The following is a 19,046-nucleotide window of genomic DNA, read 5'->3' as shown; positions in this document are numbered from 1 at the left end:
CACCAGATTTTGGAGGGTTTCTGTGGGATTAGTTAAACAATATTGACGGATATTAAACAACAAGGGAAGTAAGAAACTGCCAAATAGGTGTTGAATAGTCCACAAAAAGTGGCCAGTTTTTGAATACCTGTCTTGTGATCTGGCTTTGTCCGAGGGTGGAGTTTTTGTCAGCTTGGTAGGTCAATTGAATGTCGTCGATAAGGAAAAATAAATTAAGTGAGATGTTTTCATTTAGTTTGATATATACCAGGTTATATTTTTAGTGAGCAGAGGGACAGTTGAGGCAAACAAGTGTTTGGTTTCGTAGAAAATGCGTTAGAACGATTTAAATTGGTGTTGATGAGTGACACTCACCTCTTCTAACGATATAAGTGTTATTTCCCGACATATTAGCGTTATTCAATTCCGTTGGTAACATAACGTGTTCATCGGAATCCGAAAATGGGGAAGTTACTTCATCTTCAGTTGTGCAAGGAGGAGGATCCGGCCAATCTTCTAGTTCTTTAAGTCTATTAGGTATTGAACTCGTACTCGAATACGAACCCGATTTTCGTCTTCTTCTCCCTATTACTTTTGTGCTACCTAAAATGAATCATAATAAAATAAATAAAAAAAATCAAACGGAAAATTAAAATAATATTACCAGGTGTAAGAAGAGCATCGTCGTCTAAAGGTACTTCCCAAGCGATACTAGCTCGTTTGTTACAAACAGGCGGAGGAGGTGGGGGAAGTATTTCCTCTAAAGAATCATCAGAAAAATGCTCGTCGTCTAATTCACTACGAATACGTAAGGCTGGGATTTCTTCTAAGTCGCTAGATAGATTGTCGTCACTGCCATGTCTATAAAAAATAGTTAAAAACATAGTAAGTCACTAATATGTTATATCGAGGTTTTGTTGTTGAAGATTAAACTAACCTTTTCACTTCTCTATGTCTTTCTAAAGCAGTAGGCACAGTTCTAGGAGGTACCCTAGTAGGTGAGGTAATGGGGTAAACACAGTGTTGGTATGGTAAACTACCAAAACGATAACCAGGCGGAGGAGGTGGTGGATCTAACGTGAAATCATTATTTTCCCAACCGTATGGTCGTTGATGTTTTGTTTTTGGCTAAAAAATAATGAAATACTGATTGAATTATGAACCTAGAAATGTTTTTTTTTTAATTAAATTTCGTTTATGGGATTTTTATATTTTTTCCGCGTGCATTCAATGAATACGAGGTCTGGCTATTAAATAACGAGTCTGCGCGCCTAGAGGGCGCCCTAGACGGGTGTGGTAAAAAACGAGTAGTGCGTTGGGTGTCTAGATATCTTGTCTATGCACGACCCAAAACACGTTTCCGTTACTATTATAGTATTTGTGCAGTAGCGGTTTAAAACAAAAGTGTTTTTTTCTCGTGCCGAAAACCATAAGCAACGTATCAATCTCAAATTTCTCGATAAATTGAAAAAAACTCTGACTAAGTGCTATAAATTGTTGCATTAGGCCTATGAGGACAATTCTATATCTTGTGCGCGTGTTTTTGAGTGGTGTAAGCGCTTTAGTGAGAGCCGAGAGAGCACTGACATTGACCAAAATCAACCAAATTGTGTGTGCAGATCATCGAATGAGCATCCGAATGATTGTCGAGGCTGTAAACGCCGATAAAGAAACGATTAGAAAAATTTTACACGAGGAATTAAACATTACAAAAGTTGGTGTGCGAAGTTGGTGCCAAAAAATCTAATTCTGACCAAAAGCGTCAAAGAGTCTGTTCAGATTTCCTTGAAAGGTTAGGAAAATATGCTGGACTGATGAAAAACTTTATTACTTATGACAAAACGTGGATTTTTCAATACGCTGTTGAAACAAAGCGACAATTGATGCATTGGAAGACGTCTGAATCGCACAGAGTCAGTTGTGAAAGAGCAACTCGTGAATTTTGCGCCAGGACAATGCACCTGCCCATAACGCGCTATCTATGAAACAGTATTTGGCCAGTAAGCGCACTTCAGTGCTCGAACACCCAGCGTCCTCACCGGATTTGGCACCGTGCGACTTTTTTTGTTTCCGAAGATAAAATCTGCTTTGAAAAGGACCCGATTTGAGTCATTGAAAGCGGTAAAGCTGAGCTCCTAAGGGCCCTCACCAAAGAAGATTTCTAACACTGTTTCGATCAATGGAAAAAACGTATGGAAAGGTGCATGGCGAGGGGATGGGAGTGTATTGAAGGGGAGCAATGGAATGTAGAATAATTTTTTTCGTAACCAGTCTCGTTATTTAATAGCCAGACTTCGTATTATTAATGAACTTGTTGTTTTGAAATAATTATTCTATAAATATTATTTCATAATTCATAATAAAAATTATTTTTCGAAATTAAGTACGACAATAAAAATTTAAAAGTTACTTAAAATATAAAATGGTCTTCTCCTTTTTCAAATATATCTCCTCAAACTAAAATAAAATAAAAGGCAGGATTTTGTTACATTTGTACATCAATAAGGCCTGGCCTATTTCTAGAAGATGATTTCAAAAAATTAAGGTTTCTAAGAACATAATATTATAGGATTTGGGACTTTATTATTCCAATTTTTATTGCTTTTCCTTTCTTGGCATTGCCAAGGTTATGGAGAAAAACTTCTTCTTCTTCGACGTATTGTAGACATTAGGCCTGTAGTTTCCAACTTGTCATCCTTGAGATGTTGATGTCCATGAATCCATCCATCTTTTAGGAGGTTGCCTAAAGATCGTCATGTCCCTGGTTTACCGTGCGATCTTTGCTAATCTTTCTCTGGTCATCCTGTCCACGTGTTCGTTCCAAGCTCTTCTACGTTTACGTACCCATCTGACTATGTCTGCCACCTCAAATTCGTGTTTATGAGTGTTTTCATTTCTGTTGTTCAAATGATGTTTTTAGTTCTTTTGTTGTCCGCTCTTGTTTCTCCATCTGTAGTTGGTTGTTGGGTGGATAGCGTAGTCTCGTGGTCCACTGCCGGTCCCAAGCCCGGGTGAAGGAGGAGGGTTATCAGGTGAGGCCAGCAACCTTCCGGACGTAAAAAGAATTTATCTGCTCACTGATCCAACGATCAGCCTCAGAATAGGATGGAGAAAGATGTTAACCAAAAAATCCTGAGATATTTTGAGCTTTTCAACATCATCAGCGAACATCAATACGGCTTTCGAAAACATATATCAACTGAGGATCTCGTAGTATATGTCACCAACATATTGACTGAAGCTAAAGAGAATATGGGGAATTCAGAGCGATCGCACTGGACATATCGAAGGCAAGCCAATAAATATCGATGGACACACCTCAGAAAGGTTTGAAGTCAAAGCTGGTGTTCACCTACTCTCTTTCTCCTATACATCAAGGATCTACTCGACAAAACTGCGAACCCGATCTATAGCTTCTTTGGCTTGTGTCCTCGTTCAAATCAATTTTCCCGCCCCAATAACTAATAATACCTAAATCCGTCGGCAGCAACAGATCACCACACCATTTATATCGATTTTTAAAATATTCTTGAGTGGGGTGGAAGCAATTTGATTGAGTTGGATGCAGGAAACATCCTGGCGACTGTTTTTACAAAGATATCTGGCACTGCAGCTCAGGATTTGGTCCTGTCTGGACATAAAATAACACCGTCACTTCAAGACTAAAAAGCTCTACATCCCACAACATTTTCTAATCCACTACCAGGCCCAAATTCGTTCATATTTGGAGTATTGGTCGCACATTTTGAGCTCAGCTACCAAGCATACGCTGAGGATGCTCGAATCAATACTATCGCTATAGATGCTTTTCTAAGCTGCCCAACATAATCCCACTTGAAGCATTATTTGCAAGATCTACTCGACTGGCAGACGTGGCTCATGAATATCAAATTCGCCTTCAGAACTTCAATATTTCGAGACTTATTTCTTCGGAGAAGTGCTAGTCTGCGAAATCAAGGCACGTCTTTCCCGAACTCTACAACCTACAGATGTTCAAGATCAATATCCACAGGCATTTCCATACGGAAGGCACTAATCGGGCTCAATGAGATTTACTCTGTTGTGCTTGCTTTTTATATAAAAAACACAGGCCTATTTGCAAGGGATAATGCCGATAATTCATATACAAATTTTGATTTTATACTAGTTAATTATCCTTATCATACCATTATATACGATAATGATAATTTAAAAGTTGTCTCTTATACAAAAAGGTTTCTTACTGTTCCAAGAAATCATCCTTAAACAAGAGACAGGATTTTTCTTTACAAATACACGGCTAACGAATTCATTTTGATACCAATAGTTGAAAAATCAGCTGAAAAATATTATTGCATATTCAGTAAGTTATCCGAATATTTATAAATGTTATCCTATTATTACAATTATATATACATAGTTGTCAAATCAATTAGAAAATGCTTTGTTATTACTAAATTTCCATAACCAGGAATAATAAATTCAAAGTGGATAATAGGACCATTATTACTTAGTCTTTCTTACCAATGTTGTTTGTGTGGCCGTATGAATTGGATCAGGAGGTAGACCGTTGATATTAGAAGTGGCGTTATGATCATTTTGAAATCTTTGCGGAGGCGGTATCGTGTCCATACGTTGTGGTAATTGTGTGAGAGGAAATGAACGGTTATTTCTACCAGAATTTCCTACCGGTGTCGAAATACCGCTAGTACGATTTTTTGAAAGGCGGTGAGTTGGCGAAACTCTGTAAAAAGTACTATATACAGTGATAATAGAATAGTTTTTTCAATTTCAGTCGAGTTGGAGGTGGTTAATAGTAAAAAAGTTCGTTTTTTATCAAAAATTGGCCAAATCAAATAGTTTATTGTTGTAAGATCCACTTAAATTTTTTTGCTTCCACTTAAATTTATCACAATATCTAAAATATATAAAACACCGCCCTCTAGCATTTACGTTCTTAATTAAATTGCTTTAAATTTATACAGGTCGTTTCGGAATAGCATTTCCAATCTCTCGGCAAATGATTCTATAGGTAAATATAAGGAAAAAAGTTGATATAACAAAACTTCCCGCCCGGATTTCAGATCCACCAATAACAGGAAGCCATATTGAATGCTTCGGGTCTGAAATTGTCTTGAAAATTTATTTGGTCTACACGTATTTTGACCTGAAAAATTGATCTCAGATCTGTAACTCTAATAGTTTTTACGTTAACTAACATAAAATACAAAAACTCACCTCCAAATAACGTTAAATACTCAATAAATGCATTAAACTTTCAAGTAAAACATACAGAAAATTTAATTCTGAAGAGAACGATGTGTCCAACATCAATAAAAAGTAAATTCAAGTTGAAAATATCTTGATTTTACTGATTGAAAATTTTTCTGTAATTTTCTGTGTGTTTTATTTGAGGGTTTAATGCATTTATTAGGCATTTAACGAAGTTATTTTACTTCAAACGTAACAAAAATTTATTTTGGAGTTGAGTTTTTTGTATTTTATGTCAGTTAACGTGAAAACTATAACAGTTACAGATCTGAGATCATTTTTTCAGGTTAAAATACGTATAGACGTTTTTGGAAGTTTTGTTATATCAACTTTTTTCCTTACATTTACCTGTAGAATCAAATCCTTATTACGAAACACCCTGTATGTTTTGTATTACTGGACAAAAGCTTTTTTAAACAACATCAAGTTGATAAAAATCGGCTAAGCAGAACCGGACTTACTGGAATTTTTTCATAACAAGATTCCCAGTCTCCCCCACTTTTCATTTGAAGAGTTTGACTAAAACTTGTATAATGAAAAATTCGTAGAATTTATCGAAGAATTTGATTATTGTATATAAAGTGCCACTTAATTGGATAAATTCCAAAAAATTTTGTTTTTTTTTTAATTTTGTATTTTCAAATACGCCCTCTAATTTTGGACCTAAAATTCTTAAAATAATTTCCACGTAATACTCGTGCTAATTTTATCAGCATTTTTTTGTTGTAGTTGTAATCAGTCGTTCCTGACTTACGGACGACGTCTTTCTAGTTGCCCACGGTACAAAACAGACTGAAACAGCTTTTTTTAAAACGGGCATAAATATTTTTTTAGATTTCAAGTTTTTGGTGGTCTTGTTGTATAAACATCAAAATACATCGATTTTTGTGAAAAGAGTAATTTTCTCACGAGTGGAAATGGGTCAAATCAGAATTTTGCTCTTAATGAATGCCTAAAATCACTACCAAGCCAATACACTGGCTTCGTCTGTTCAGTGATAACTGTTCAGGTCAAAACAAAAACCAAGGTTCTGCTTATACCTGACAGATTCAGGTAATTTCCAGAAAATATACAAATAAGAAGTCATACCTTATGCATGAGATAATGATCGATCGTCTGGAGCTTTCAAAAAAAACTTATTAATTCCTTCACGGGTAAATATTTTTTGAGTCTATAGCCAACTGGGCACGAGTACGATTTCCGTGGCGTCTGGATTTGACTATTCCATTTTGTATACTGACGCAAAATAAGTCGAAAATGAATAATATCTCGCTGAGTTTTCGAGATATCGATACTTGAAGTTGGAAAAATTTATTTTTATTTAATATTTGTACAAATATTTAATAAATAATAAATTATGATAAATTGTAACCAATTCTTTTATTGTAAATGTGTTTTCTAAAATTATTATTACTAATTTTAAAAGATGAGAACGGTGAAGTTGCGCCATCTCACGTTATTTGTGGCGGAAAATAAATTTAAAATTCAATTGACGATCTCTATTGACAGAATTATTAATTATCTATCAATTGGCATTAGTTTCAACTGTTCTTCCATATTGTTAACTTCAAGTTTCTTTCAACTGTCATTCATTCTTTTAAGCTTCCAAAATGTCAAGTTAATGTCTTGATTTGCATAAAAAATGAGTTAAGTTTTCGATCTATTATTCGTTTGGTGAAATGTTAAAAACCAATGAAGATGCAATTCAATTTCTTGAAGAAGTTGGATTGATTCCTTCGCGTTCTTCAAAACCACCAACATGCTGCAATCTTCCAATGCGCGTTGAGGATTTTGGAGACAAAAATCTCAAATGGGTATGGAGATGCGCATCAAAAGGATCGATAGTAGCTCGTGTTCTAAAATAATTAATCATTTGTTTCATGATGCAAATGCAAATCAATGACGCGTATTTGGATCTTCAAGCTTGGCGTCGACATAGAGTTGACTACGAGCTTAGTATGAGCACGATAATTGATTACTACAGTTAGTGCCGAGAAATAGTTGAAGTAATCGCTTGCAATCTGATTTGGTACTGGGTGGCGAAGGTAAAACGGTCCAGATTGATGAAACGTTTTTAACGAAGAGAAAATATCGTCGGGGCCGGGTTACCGAGCACATGACAACAACCGTCCTGGGTTTATATTGCAAGGAGGGCATAAAATTGGCTCGTTTTTCAAACTCCATTCAAAAAGCAAGAAGTAATTGTGGCCGTATATGAAAAAATACATTGATTCTTCAATATCTCGCTTGTGTGCTGATAGCAAAACAGTACGAAGTTGAACGAATTTTTGGGCCTGGTACTGTTCATTTGCGAACAAATCATAGCACTTGATCAATCAAATCCATTGAACACCATTAATGATTTGGAGAATCAAAATAAATTATTGAAAAAATCAATAAAATATCGTGGAAGTCCATAGTTACTTCACCAATACATGGCTCTCTATTTTTATGGAAAAGTATGTTTCGACAAGTACGAGGATGATCTGGGTTCCCAAATCATGCAGTTCCTTCTTGATATTAAATTAGTATGTCCGGGAGTAGTGGAAGGAAACTTGGAAGAAGGTTTAAAAATTAAAGAAAATGATCCTCCTTAATTTACATCATCTCAAGAGGAAAAATATCTTCCTTCGGCAAAAAAGCCGCGATTAGAAGATGAGGATGATGAAGATGATATAAATAGGAAAAGCCATTGAAGAAGACACAACCGATCCTGAATACAATGGTAAGGATGTCTTTTAAGATTCACAAGAATCTTACCCAACAGAAGAGGTTTGGAGTCATTAAATACTTCGGAAGTGACGAGCCGATGGGTCCTCTTCTTGTTGGGATGAAGTGCTATTAGACAATACCTTCTCGTGGTGCACTTTGAGTGCAAAAAGTTCGTGAGTATTATTTTATTATTATTATTTTTTCTTATGGGGAGCTTCGCCTTCATTTGAAAGGAAGTATTGAACGCCATCTGTTCAATAAAGCGAATTTTTAACTAACGTTTGATTATAACTTTAAATATCGATATGTCGGAAACGAAGCGAGATATCAAAAAATTTAATTCTCCATTTTCGATTTATTTTGACCTTATTAAGCCAAATCCGCTGTCAAATAGTGGCGCCACGGAAATCGTACTCACCCCGCCAACTTATTTATTTTTCAAATATGCAATGAGTTTCAGTTTTGAATAATTGGACCAAAGACTTCTACATTTTGGATTTAGTTTCAAATTAAGTTACTAACACTCTTTCTGTGAAGCCATTATGCCTTTTTTAGTACGCCACTCCATATTCCTTTAAATAAAACTGTTCCATGGATTTCTCAGGGAGAAGATTCATAGTCGCTACAGTTGCCGATTCAGCAACATCTTCGGGTATGCAGTTTAAACTTTCTTCACTATTACTCTCATCAGTAATAATAATAAGACATTCCTTTTATAATTGCGTTAAAAAATGACACGTTACGGCACTTTTTTTAACGCGAAAGCATGAAAAAATGAGCCGCTCCGGCACTCTTTTTCATGCTTTTTGACCAATTCCGAAATTACATTCATTATGAATGGAAATGAATGATAAAAAAAACGTGAATACTATAACGGACGTAAAAAAATGATATTATTCATCACAACTGTTTACTGGCTAAGACAAAAGCAGATACTTTCTCCCCACCTTCGGTTAAGGCTTACCAAGATCGAGTGCCAATAAAAACTACAAAGATGGAAGATATTAAAAAAATGAGAGCCTACATTCCAGACGAGCATCGGGGATTTTTCGAAGAATGACAGATCTAAAGAGATTACCAGCGATTTCGAGGTTGAAGGAACCAACGATGATCAATAAATCAGAAATATGTCCTCAAATCTACATCTTTGACTTTTCTTCCTCTTTTAAACTCATATAAGTAATTTTACTATGTTTTTAGTGAATTGTAAACATTGTCTTATAATAAAAATAACAGTTTTTACTTGAAATTTAATGATTGTTTATCTCCTTATATCTTTAAGAGTATCCAAGTAAAAAAATAATTTATAAGGGTCTGCAACGGTCAAATTTTCTACAAAAAAATCAATAACCCAAAAAGTATGCATTTTTCGAAAAAAGTTTTAAGACAAAACTATACTAAAATTTTACGTAGATATCAAAAATGTATTGATATACAGGATGTTCTATCTAAAATAACAAATTTACAGTCGACTTCCGGTAGAACCGGAAGTCGGCCATCTTTGAAAATATTTTATTTAAAAAGATCATATATCAAAACCCAAACGTAGAAATTTTCATGATTTTGTCATGTATAGATAGTTTTAACTCGTCGTTGGACCCCGTATAACTAAATTATGAATAAAGATACAATGTAAAATTTTGAATCCTGTTGTAAATTGAATTTATTTACATGTTGATATTTTTTAAAAAATATTTCAAGTGAAATATTTTGATTTAAATAGTTTTTTTTTTAGTTTTCCGAAAGCCCACTTTCTTGAACTTCCGCCCGTTTAAAAAAACCGATTCTACTATTAACACTAGTTTAAAATAAAGTTTTTGTAATTCTTATTTCTCTACTCTTAATTTAATCACTCAATTCGACGCGTTCTACGGGCGTTTTATAGTAAGTAAACACAATTAACAAACTCCAGAAATCAAAACTACAAATATTCTTGACACTAAACAAAGTTGAAATGTCGGTACAAACGACGGAAACGTCGGTTTATTCAGAACGCTGTAGAACAAATTCAAGCCATGTCGACCCTCCAACCGATTTGATTGCTCTTTGACCAATCGGAGCGTATTTTCGTAACACGCCACGTATATTATTTATTTATACCTCCCCGATATGATTTACTGGTTCGTGAATTATATTTTCCGCTACCACATTTGTCTTTATCATCTGTTAAAGTAGATGTAACGAGATGCCAAGATTTCTGCAAAAACATAACGGCACTGGTTTAATGAAATAACACTATATTTGTCAAATTATCCGTTTCGTCATGAAAAAATTCGACAAAACGTCAAAAAAATGATTTAATATAATCATCGGTGAGATCACATCGGCAAAATATCATTCATCAAGCAAATATTTTATTTTTGAATAATACGCGATCGGATTATTTTCGAAAATATAAGGTCTCTATTCAACACCCACCGATGTATCCTTTCGATTCTAACCTAACATCACTGACCCACATCAAACGTCAAACGAAAAAAGTCACAACTATGTCCGGCGATTCTCCAAATTCGCTCAAAAACGAAATTTTCATACTTCCAGATGGTAGAACGGCGAATTCAACGATACCAGCGACTACTAAAGACGTGGGTATACAAAATGGTAGCGGAGGTGTTTGTTTACTATCTGCGGCTGTGCCTATAGAAGATAGAACAAGAGACGGTGACGAAGGTACGCAGAATTCCACATATTTAACGTCGAATAATTTATGTAACTTACAAATTACGGATGAAGATGTGGCGCTTCCCTTGATCGAGTTATCGACTTCATCGAAAAATAAAAAAAGTGAAAAATCCACTAAATATAAAATTAATAAAAAGTGTCAGCAGAAAAAAGGGATCGAAAAAGATGAGTGGACAATAGATTGTATGCATTATACGTTGCAGTGCTGTGAATGTGCCATTATGTGATTTTTTTTCTCGACTTTTCATATAATAGACGTAAGAGAAAAGATTTATGAATGAAAATTCTAATAAATATTCCGTTAATTACTTTGCTTTGTACATAAAAAAATAGCTCCGTACATTTGAACTGGATAACATAAAATTTCCTTATGTTTACATAGTTCAACAAACTACAAACGAAATCAATCAACTAAGTATTTAAAAAAAAATTACAAAACACTACTTTCGAAGTACATCATTATTTAGACAACTTCTTGTGTTTATGTACACTACCGATGAAAAGCTTTTGCCAAACCTATAGTTTGGCATTCTCTGAGAAAATTTCGACAAATAATCGTCGTCTATTTGGCTCCATTTGTTGTTCAGGATATTCCAATGGTGTGAAATGGAACTAAAACCCTGATTTCTGACTTCCCTGTTCAATTTGTCCTACATCAACTCAATCGAGTTGGGAACTCTTGAGGATATGCAAGAGAAATTTGTTAAAATTTGTTATTTTGAAATTTAATGAATAGATTATGGGGTGGGCAAAAATTTGTCTAAAAAATCATTTACCGTCTTCGAATCGCAATGGCCGCTCAAAAGGAGTATTCTTATTAGGGTGCTATGTTTACTGCGACCCACAGGCCACGTAGGGAATTTGGATCGGACATCAGATTGAATCTTCACTAATTCTTTTCCTGTATCCGCGCATTTTTCAATGCGTTTTTAATCGTATTTAATCTATTTGGTTTACCCTTCCTCCGAGGGTTTTTATCGAAACATCAAAGGGCTTTTGGGCTCAGTCTGGACGTATTTTCTGAGCAAGTAGTTGTATCATATCTCAATATTCGCTCAGGTAGTTAAGTTAATTACCTTATATATGATTTTTTTAATTATTCTTTCAAAAAATATACATAACAAATAATATTTGAGGATATAATAAAAATCAGTATTTTTTTAAGTTAATCAACTTTTTTTAACCAGAATTACTGAGTACAAAACTTTTTATATTTTTCTAAAATATGGATCTTTTTCAGTACATATTTTTCGATTCGAAGGATTGCATATAATTCTGTACAATTTTCTTTATAAATAACTTTAGTAATATCGCTTTTATTGTGTCTGTTTCAAGTTGAGTCTTGTCATTTGTCCAAAAACTATTCATTAAGAAAATATTTTAACGAAAGGAAATAAAAATGACAATCTGAATATTAACTTAAACTGATAAACTCAAGTTGACAAAAACATGAGATCTAAGGAGATCTCTCCGTACTGTGCAACTACCACGATTCTGCGTTTTCTCTTCCACCTAACGCTCAGATACACGATGTATAAGAGCCCTTGTAGACGTCCGTTTTTTTAACCGGACAACAGAGCGTTTTTTTGCCGGAATCGCCGTGGTGTACATTTCACACGTGCGTAATCTCTGATTACCAGTTCGAAACTATTAACTAGCGCAGTCCCAGGTAACATCCATCCGGTCAAAAAAATATATGTATACAAGGATAGCCGTTTATTGATGGTCCGTTATTCGGTGAAAAAAACGGGCGTCCACAAGCGCCCTTACGAAGCACTGATTTCCAGCGCCTACAATAAACATCATGTCTCAGAACGTCAGATGGAAGAGCAATCGTAGAATCGAAAGTTCACTGTATGCTTCAAACGATTTCAAGTGTGCTGTGTATTTTGATATAACCTTTTCAAAAATTCGGGACAATCCGTGACAAAAAACCTGAGTTCGCGACAAATATTACTTCCACAAAAATCCAGGACGTAAGGTGGAAATCGGGGACTGTCCCGGCCAATCCAGGACATATAGTCACCTAATCTAACCTCACCTAACCTAACCTCACCTCACCTAACCTAACCTTACTAGAAAGAGCAAGTGGATCGACGATTTTCGCGCACTAACAAGTGTGTTGTGTCCTTAGCTCGGATCTCAACTCAATAGATAATTTGCGACGAATTATAACAAAAATAGTCTATAATCTTCAGAAGCCAGGAATCCAAAATATTGATAAGTACAAAGAAAAACAGTAGCTTGAGAAAAGATACCAGCAAAAAATGACATTATAGATCTTATTATTGAAGTAAATTCACTTATTAAAGAAAACTTTGAAGTTTATATTTTTTTTGTGATAAGTGGAGCTAATCTCAACAATATTATTAAATTTCCAAGAAAAATTATAATTAGTAGCTTAATTAAATACGAAATAATATCTTTTGTCACTCAAAGTCCGAAAACAATGACTTTTCCTATCGAGTTTATACTTTTGCACAGGACAATATATATTTTTGATATTTTACAAAAATCTGGACACACAGTAAACGTCGTTGATATTTCCTTGTATATTGTATAATACCAAAACCAGGTACTTACTTTGGTAGCAACGTAGCAATCAACCTTTGCGCTTCCTCGGGAGGCGGTGGAAAATCATCCGGATCTCCTGGTCTAACTAATGTCGTAGGAGATCTTAATTGGTGCGGCGATAATAGAGGAGGCGGGGGATTTTCATGATGTTCTGCGAGTGGTTTGAAAGAAAGATTAAATTTTGCTTTCCGACCGTTCATACTCATGTATCCGTCGTCTTCCGATTGGTGACCACCCAGTGAAGGACTCTCGTCGTCTGGCGTTGTCGTTGTTGTACCACTACTAGGAGCTGTTGAATTATGGTGGTTATTGGTGGTTTGATGGTGGCGTAGTTGAGGTGTGGATGTAGAGGTAGTAATCTGCTGAATCTGAAAAAAAGAGGAACACCATATCTGTATTTAACACCACAACTGTACTCGCAAAGGTTCGCAACATACACTGCCCGAATTCTCCGTTTCGACTGAGTGAATTTTAATAAAAAGATCTAGTCGGAGGTGAAGCCGTTTGATAGTGTAGGGCTTTCTTAAAAAAAGGTAAGTGCTTCAACACACGCGACTCGCGTTACCAAACTATCATTGGTAAGTATCTTTCATGTTATTAGTTTGTTCATATATTGATATTTAGATCTTTGTTAGATGTTCTTGTGAAAATGTGTCTTCATTTTCTTTTATTTCAGTGCGATGTACGTGAATGATAAACCGTTTTTGTTTGTCGGGTCGTTAACAACCCTTGGCTATCTGTCAAACAATTTACAACTCTGATTTTTTAGAGAAAAACCATATTCAGCTGCTAAACTGCTAAAGGATGCCAAAAATTTTGACAAGGATGGTATTCAAATTATTCCAGAAGGCATATACTAAGCTCTCCCCCTAACATGTTGACAACAGAAGGATTGTTGAAAAGGCCAAGAAAGGAATATAGAAAGTCAAGGTCTTGATGAATGAGTGCAAAAATTTGCTGATATTTTTGATAAAGAATATCCTGGTTTACGTGTTTAATTATATTTTGTTAACTTCTTACGTTATCGAAGTTGATGTCTGAATTTCAGTCAGATTTTCGGAGCTACACAGTTTTTTCTCGTGCCGAAAACCATGAGCAACGTATCAATCTCAAATTTCTCGTTGAAGTGAAAATAAAAATCCGACTGAGTGCTATAAATAGTTGTGGAACAATTCTCAATCTCGTGAGCGTGTTTTTGAGTGCTGTAAGCGCTTCAGTGAGAGCCTAGAGAGCACTGAAAATGACCAGCGCCCAGGTCGCCCTGTGACCAATATCAACCAAATTGTGCGTGCAGATCTTCGAATGAGCATCCGGATGATTGCCAAGGCGGTAAACGCCGATAAAGAAACGGTTAGAAAAATTTTACACAAGGAATTACACATGACAAAAGTCTGTACGAAGCTGGTGCCTAAAAATCTGACTCCTGACCAAAAGATCTTGGGTCAACGGGTCTCCTCAGATTTTCTTGAAAGGTTAGAAAAAGATCTGCTTTGAAAGGGACCCGATTTGAGTATTTAGAAGCGGTAAAGCAAAAAACGGCAGAGCTCTTAAAGGCACTCACCAAAGAAGATATCCAGCACTGCACCGATCAATGGAAAACAAGTATGGAAAGGTGTGTGGCGACGAGAGGGGAGTACATTGAAGGGAAGCATTCGGATGTAGAATAATTTTTATAATAAAACCCTATTGTCAAGTCAGTATGGTGTTTAGCCCATCAAAAATGTAAAAGTTTCTCGGTTAAAGACAAGAAGGAAATAAATGTGGCCCAACGGCATGTAATAAAAATGTTCAACACATAAATGGGAGGTGCTAATCAGTTAGCCTGTTCTTACGTATATGAGAGATATTTCACACTATATCCTGAAAACATATGGAAGTAAACTAACCAAAAATTACGAGGCTTTAAAAAGGTTTCTGTGTATTGTACCACTTCGAAAGGATCTCACTGGATAATCTGCCAACAGACAGAATAAGATTCTTGCGAGAGTTGTCTAGTTCCACTACACGATAAATGTTTTGATCAAGTCTACAAATTGTGCTTCAATTACATCTACGTAAATATAAATTACGTTATTTTTTATTTGTTGCTATAAGTACCTAAGGGATCGTTAACGACCCAGGATCAAAATCATGAACTGCAATTCAAAGATATGTTTTTTGGTCAGATTTCATCATTTTTCAACATTTACTGTTTCATTGTAAAACATTTTCATAGTTCTGGGTATTAATGGGTTAATTGATTTTCCTAATCAAAATTGACGAAAATGAACATACTTTTTATCAATTTCAACATTCACCCTTTGAATATTTCGCTTCAATAACTTAAACCGGAATCACTATTTTTTTTTAAATTGAAATTTAACAAACCCTTCTCCGCTTTACGCATTTCCTTCCCCACATTTCAAAATTAAACTGAAAGTGAAGAAGATGGTGACTCTTAAGCAGAGAAAATTGTCATATAATTGAAATCTAATTTGGCTTTTTAGAGGAAAATTAAGTGCTTAAAATGCGTAACGAACTTGATGTACGCCTCAACAATTTAAGTACAACTTTTTAATTTTGTACGTACGAAAAATGAATAATTTTATCAATAAATTATTGTTATTGTTGTTTATAACAATAGAAAGTAAAACAATGTGTCAACTACTGGCCTCTAAAATGCAGAAAAATACGATCTTTTCAAAGAGATGCACTGTTTCATAAAATTGATTAAAATTAAAATTAAAATTAAAATAAATGCACTGTTTTCACAAAACATATTTCTTCTGTATTAAAAAAAGCATACGAGGATGGTCCCAGGAGTACCTGCCCTGACCTAGAGATGGCGGTATTTGCCAGAAAAATACCACGGTATTAGAAAGTACACAATCTATACTTCAAATGTTTCAAGTTTGAAGACGCCACGTTATTTGAGTGAATAGTGAATGTTTTCAGTGAATTTGTAAACATGAAAAAAATTGGTCATCGTTATGTGGTACAAAACTTTTATTTGAAAAGCAGTAGCTCAATCAATGAACTAGATTCCACTCTGGATAAGACTGCTCCATCGTTAGCAATAGTGAAATATTGGTTAGCAGGATTCAAACAAGGCCGTACGACCTGCGTAGACCAGAATGTTGAAGAAAACCCACAAAGCGGAATATTTGGCAATGTTCCACAGAAATAAAGCCGAATTTTGGCGCCGTTTCATAGCTCTGGATGAAACGTGGGTTCATCACTACACAACCGAGACAAAAGAGCAATCAACACAATGGACTGGAAATGGAGAACCGGCTCCAAAGAATGCAAAGATCATTCCATCTGCAAGAAAGGTCATGGCGTTGGTTTTTGGGATACGCGTTGGATAATTTCCATTGACTACCTTGAAAAAGGAGAAACTATCAATGGCAATGATTATGCGAATTTATTGCAACGTTTGATCATCAAAACTGTGCCTCAGCTCACACGTCCGTTATTGCAAGGGCCAAAATTAATGAATTAAAGTTTGATTTGCTGCCTCATGCAACCTATTTGCTAGATTTAGCTTTCTTGGATTATTTTATGTTCTCAGACTTGGCGCGGCAGTCAAAGATTTTTGAATAATGAAGAGGTGATATCGGCAGTTGATGGCTATTTTGAGGATCTTGACGATTCTTATTATAAAAAGGATATCGAACTTATTGAACATCGCTGGGAAGAGTGTATAGAGCTAAAAGGAGATTACGTTAAAAAACAAATATATTTCTTTCCAAAATTATCGTGTTTTCTTTATTGGGCCAGGTTTTTTGGGACCATCCTCGTAATATGGGCTAAGTACCAGATGGAACTTTGGCGTGTGTAAGACTTGCCTTTTTTATTATATCATCAACGTAGTAATCACTTTCTTTACAGAATTTTTTGTATGAAATCAAACAAACATGGTTTCCTAACAAATCGAATTGAATATAACCCTATATTCAGCCAAGGTGATTGAAGAATATGTACTGAAAGCAAAGTTTCAATAGAAAACAACGGCAACAACGTTAATCCTGTCAGATTAGTTCTAGTAGCAGACCGTCAAGAGCTTTGGAAAAACTGTTATCAAATTCAATTCAATTAAATGATTATCTATACAGATACTTTCGAATTGAAATGTTTATTTTTGTTATATTTGCAAACAATTTATTTTCCTTTATGAATTTTGCGTTGAAATTTCGTTTTCCAGATAAAAAAATGGATGGGGTACAAAAAGGGGTCAGTCTCATCTAGTACCCCGTTTAAACCAAACGCACTCACAGACAGGTTCATTTTACTCGTCTATTTATGTTTTATAATTTAATATTCAATTGTAGCAAGTTACCGAGGTATAATAATGATTTTTTTCCAATTTCCAAGTAGGACTACAATAAATGCATCTGTCTAAATATCGGCGTATAATGCCGTCCAATTTATCGAAAACTTTCTCGCATAAAATATACATATTTTCAAAAGTATTTATAAAAATAATAAACTTATAAAATAAGGTATCTGCGCCTATGGTAGATCAAACAAAATTGTCGGTAAGGGTTTCGAACCAGTTTTTATAATCTGCAATTAATATTTGAAGAACTACACCTGAATATTGAGGAAGATCATATTCAAATTATTAACAAAATGCTATTTGGAAATACATCTTTTATAGAAACTAACACATCTGGATCTTTACTTAAAGGGCCATCCATAAATTACGTCACAAGAATTTTAGGACTTTCGAATCTCTCCCCACGTCCTTGTCAAAGGTTGTTACATTTTCATAATCGTCCCTCCTGATGTGACGTGACACATTTTTTAAATTAATGCATGTAGTATTTGAAAATAATCGAGAGAAAACATTTATTGAATAATCAAATCAACGTAATGTCCAATATTTCAGATAATCAAAAAACAAACAAACGACTATTTGAAAATAATAGAAGACTAATTTAATTAGTAGTAATTCATCATAAAACTTTTTACCCCCTGCCCCTTGTCACATATTCTCCCTCCCCATGACACCTTTAAATAATTTTTTGTTCTCCAACATTTCTCAAAAATTTTCAGAGCTTGTTGCTTATGCGAAATCTATTACAAAAAATTTTATTACTACTGATAATTATCAGTTCTTATAATAGTAATTCAAGAGATATACTAAACTCATCACTTCTTAATGAAACATTTAAATGATCCATGTCGAATGGTTTCGAATGTGAATGAAATAAACAAAAATATAATACTAAAGGTCTAAACAATTATTTTCCTTGTAATCATAAAAGTGAACAAAAGATCCCGTTTTCCGTTTATGAGGAAAATATTAAAAAACGGAATGTATATCTCGATAGTCGATACTTACGTTTTGAACCTGATTCGCATTTTCCACATCATCGAATTCGGAGAGCACTCGATCTAACAACTCGATGGAACGTTGAACGTCGTCACCGCTGCTACTGAAACAAAATAAAAAACGAAGATATTCAACACTTTTTGCGAATGACCTAATAGTCTAAAAATAAAAACAAAACAATGTAAACTTTGGCGACCTGGTTTTACAAGTCGATTGAAACTATTGTACCAGTAAAAAGTTTCGCTAATGAAAAATATGGAAATGGTTTGATTAATTTGAATCCATAAATAATTATAGCATCAGATTTTATGGATTGTAGGTAATTTCATACTTTTACAACCAAAAACCATTCCAAATATTAAAAAATATCATATCAAAAATTAAATCTTCATTTTGAACCGACTTTTTAATTTAAAATATATTCTATGAAATAGTTCCAGAAACCAGAAGAATATTTCCACAAACTTTTGAACACAAAAGTTGCATAAAAATGTGAAAATAGTCGTTGAATAATTGATCTAGACAGCCTCAT

The 19,046-nt window shown here is 34.6% G+C and overlaps 1 protein-coding gene across 7 annotated transcripts in view; it reads right to left on the bottom strand.

Annotated features, from left to right (window-relative positions):
• The window catches only part of LOC130902495 (uncharacterized), a 212,283-nt gene that overhangs the window by 11,929 nt on the left and 181,308 nt on the right, over positions 1-19,046 (bottom strand). For 2 of the 7 annotated variants that reach the window (XM_057814686.1, XM_057814689.1), the window contains exons 3-8: positions 18,524-18,617; positions 13,207-13,565; positions 4,483-4,702; positions 917-1,107; positions 644-840; positions 355-582 (exon numbers count right to left, since the gene is read on the bottom strand). In XM_057814686.1, coding sequence (XP_057670669.1) covers positions 355-582; positions 644-840; positions 917-1,107; positions 4,483-4,702; positions 13,207-13,565; positions 18,524-18,617 — 1,289 coding nt within the window. Of the gene's footprint in view, positions 1-354; positions 583-643; positions 841-916; positions 1,108-4,482; positions 4,715-13,206; positions 13,566-18,523; positions 18,618-19,046 lie in introns of all 7 variants that reach the window. The other 5 variants (XM_057814687.1, XM_057814690.1, XM_057814688.1 and 2 more) reach the window with 3 other exon arrangements.

The sequence above is a fragment of the Diorhabda carinulata genome, chromosome X (genome assembly GCF_026250575.1).
Source record: "Diorhabda carinulata isolate Delta chromosome X, icDioCari1.1, whole genome shotgun sequence".
NCBI classification, from domain to species: Eukaryota; Metazoa; Arthropoda; class Insecta; order Coleoptera; family Chrysomelidae; genus Diorhabda; species Diorhabda carinulata.
Note: the sequence above shows the minus strand (reverse complement) of the source record. Positions and strands in the feature narration are given on the sequence as shown.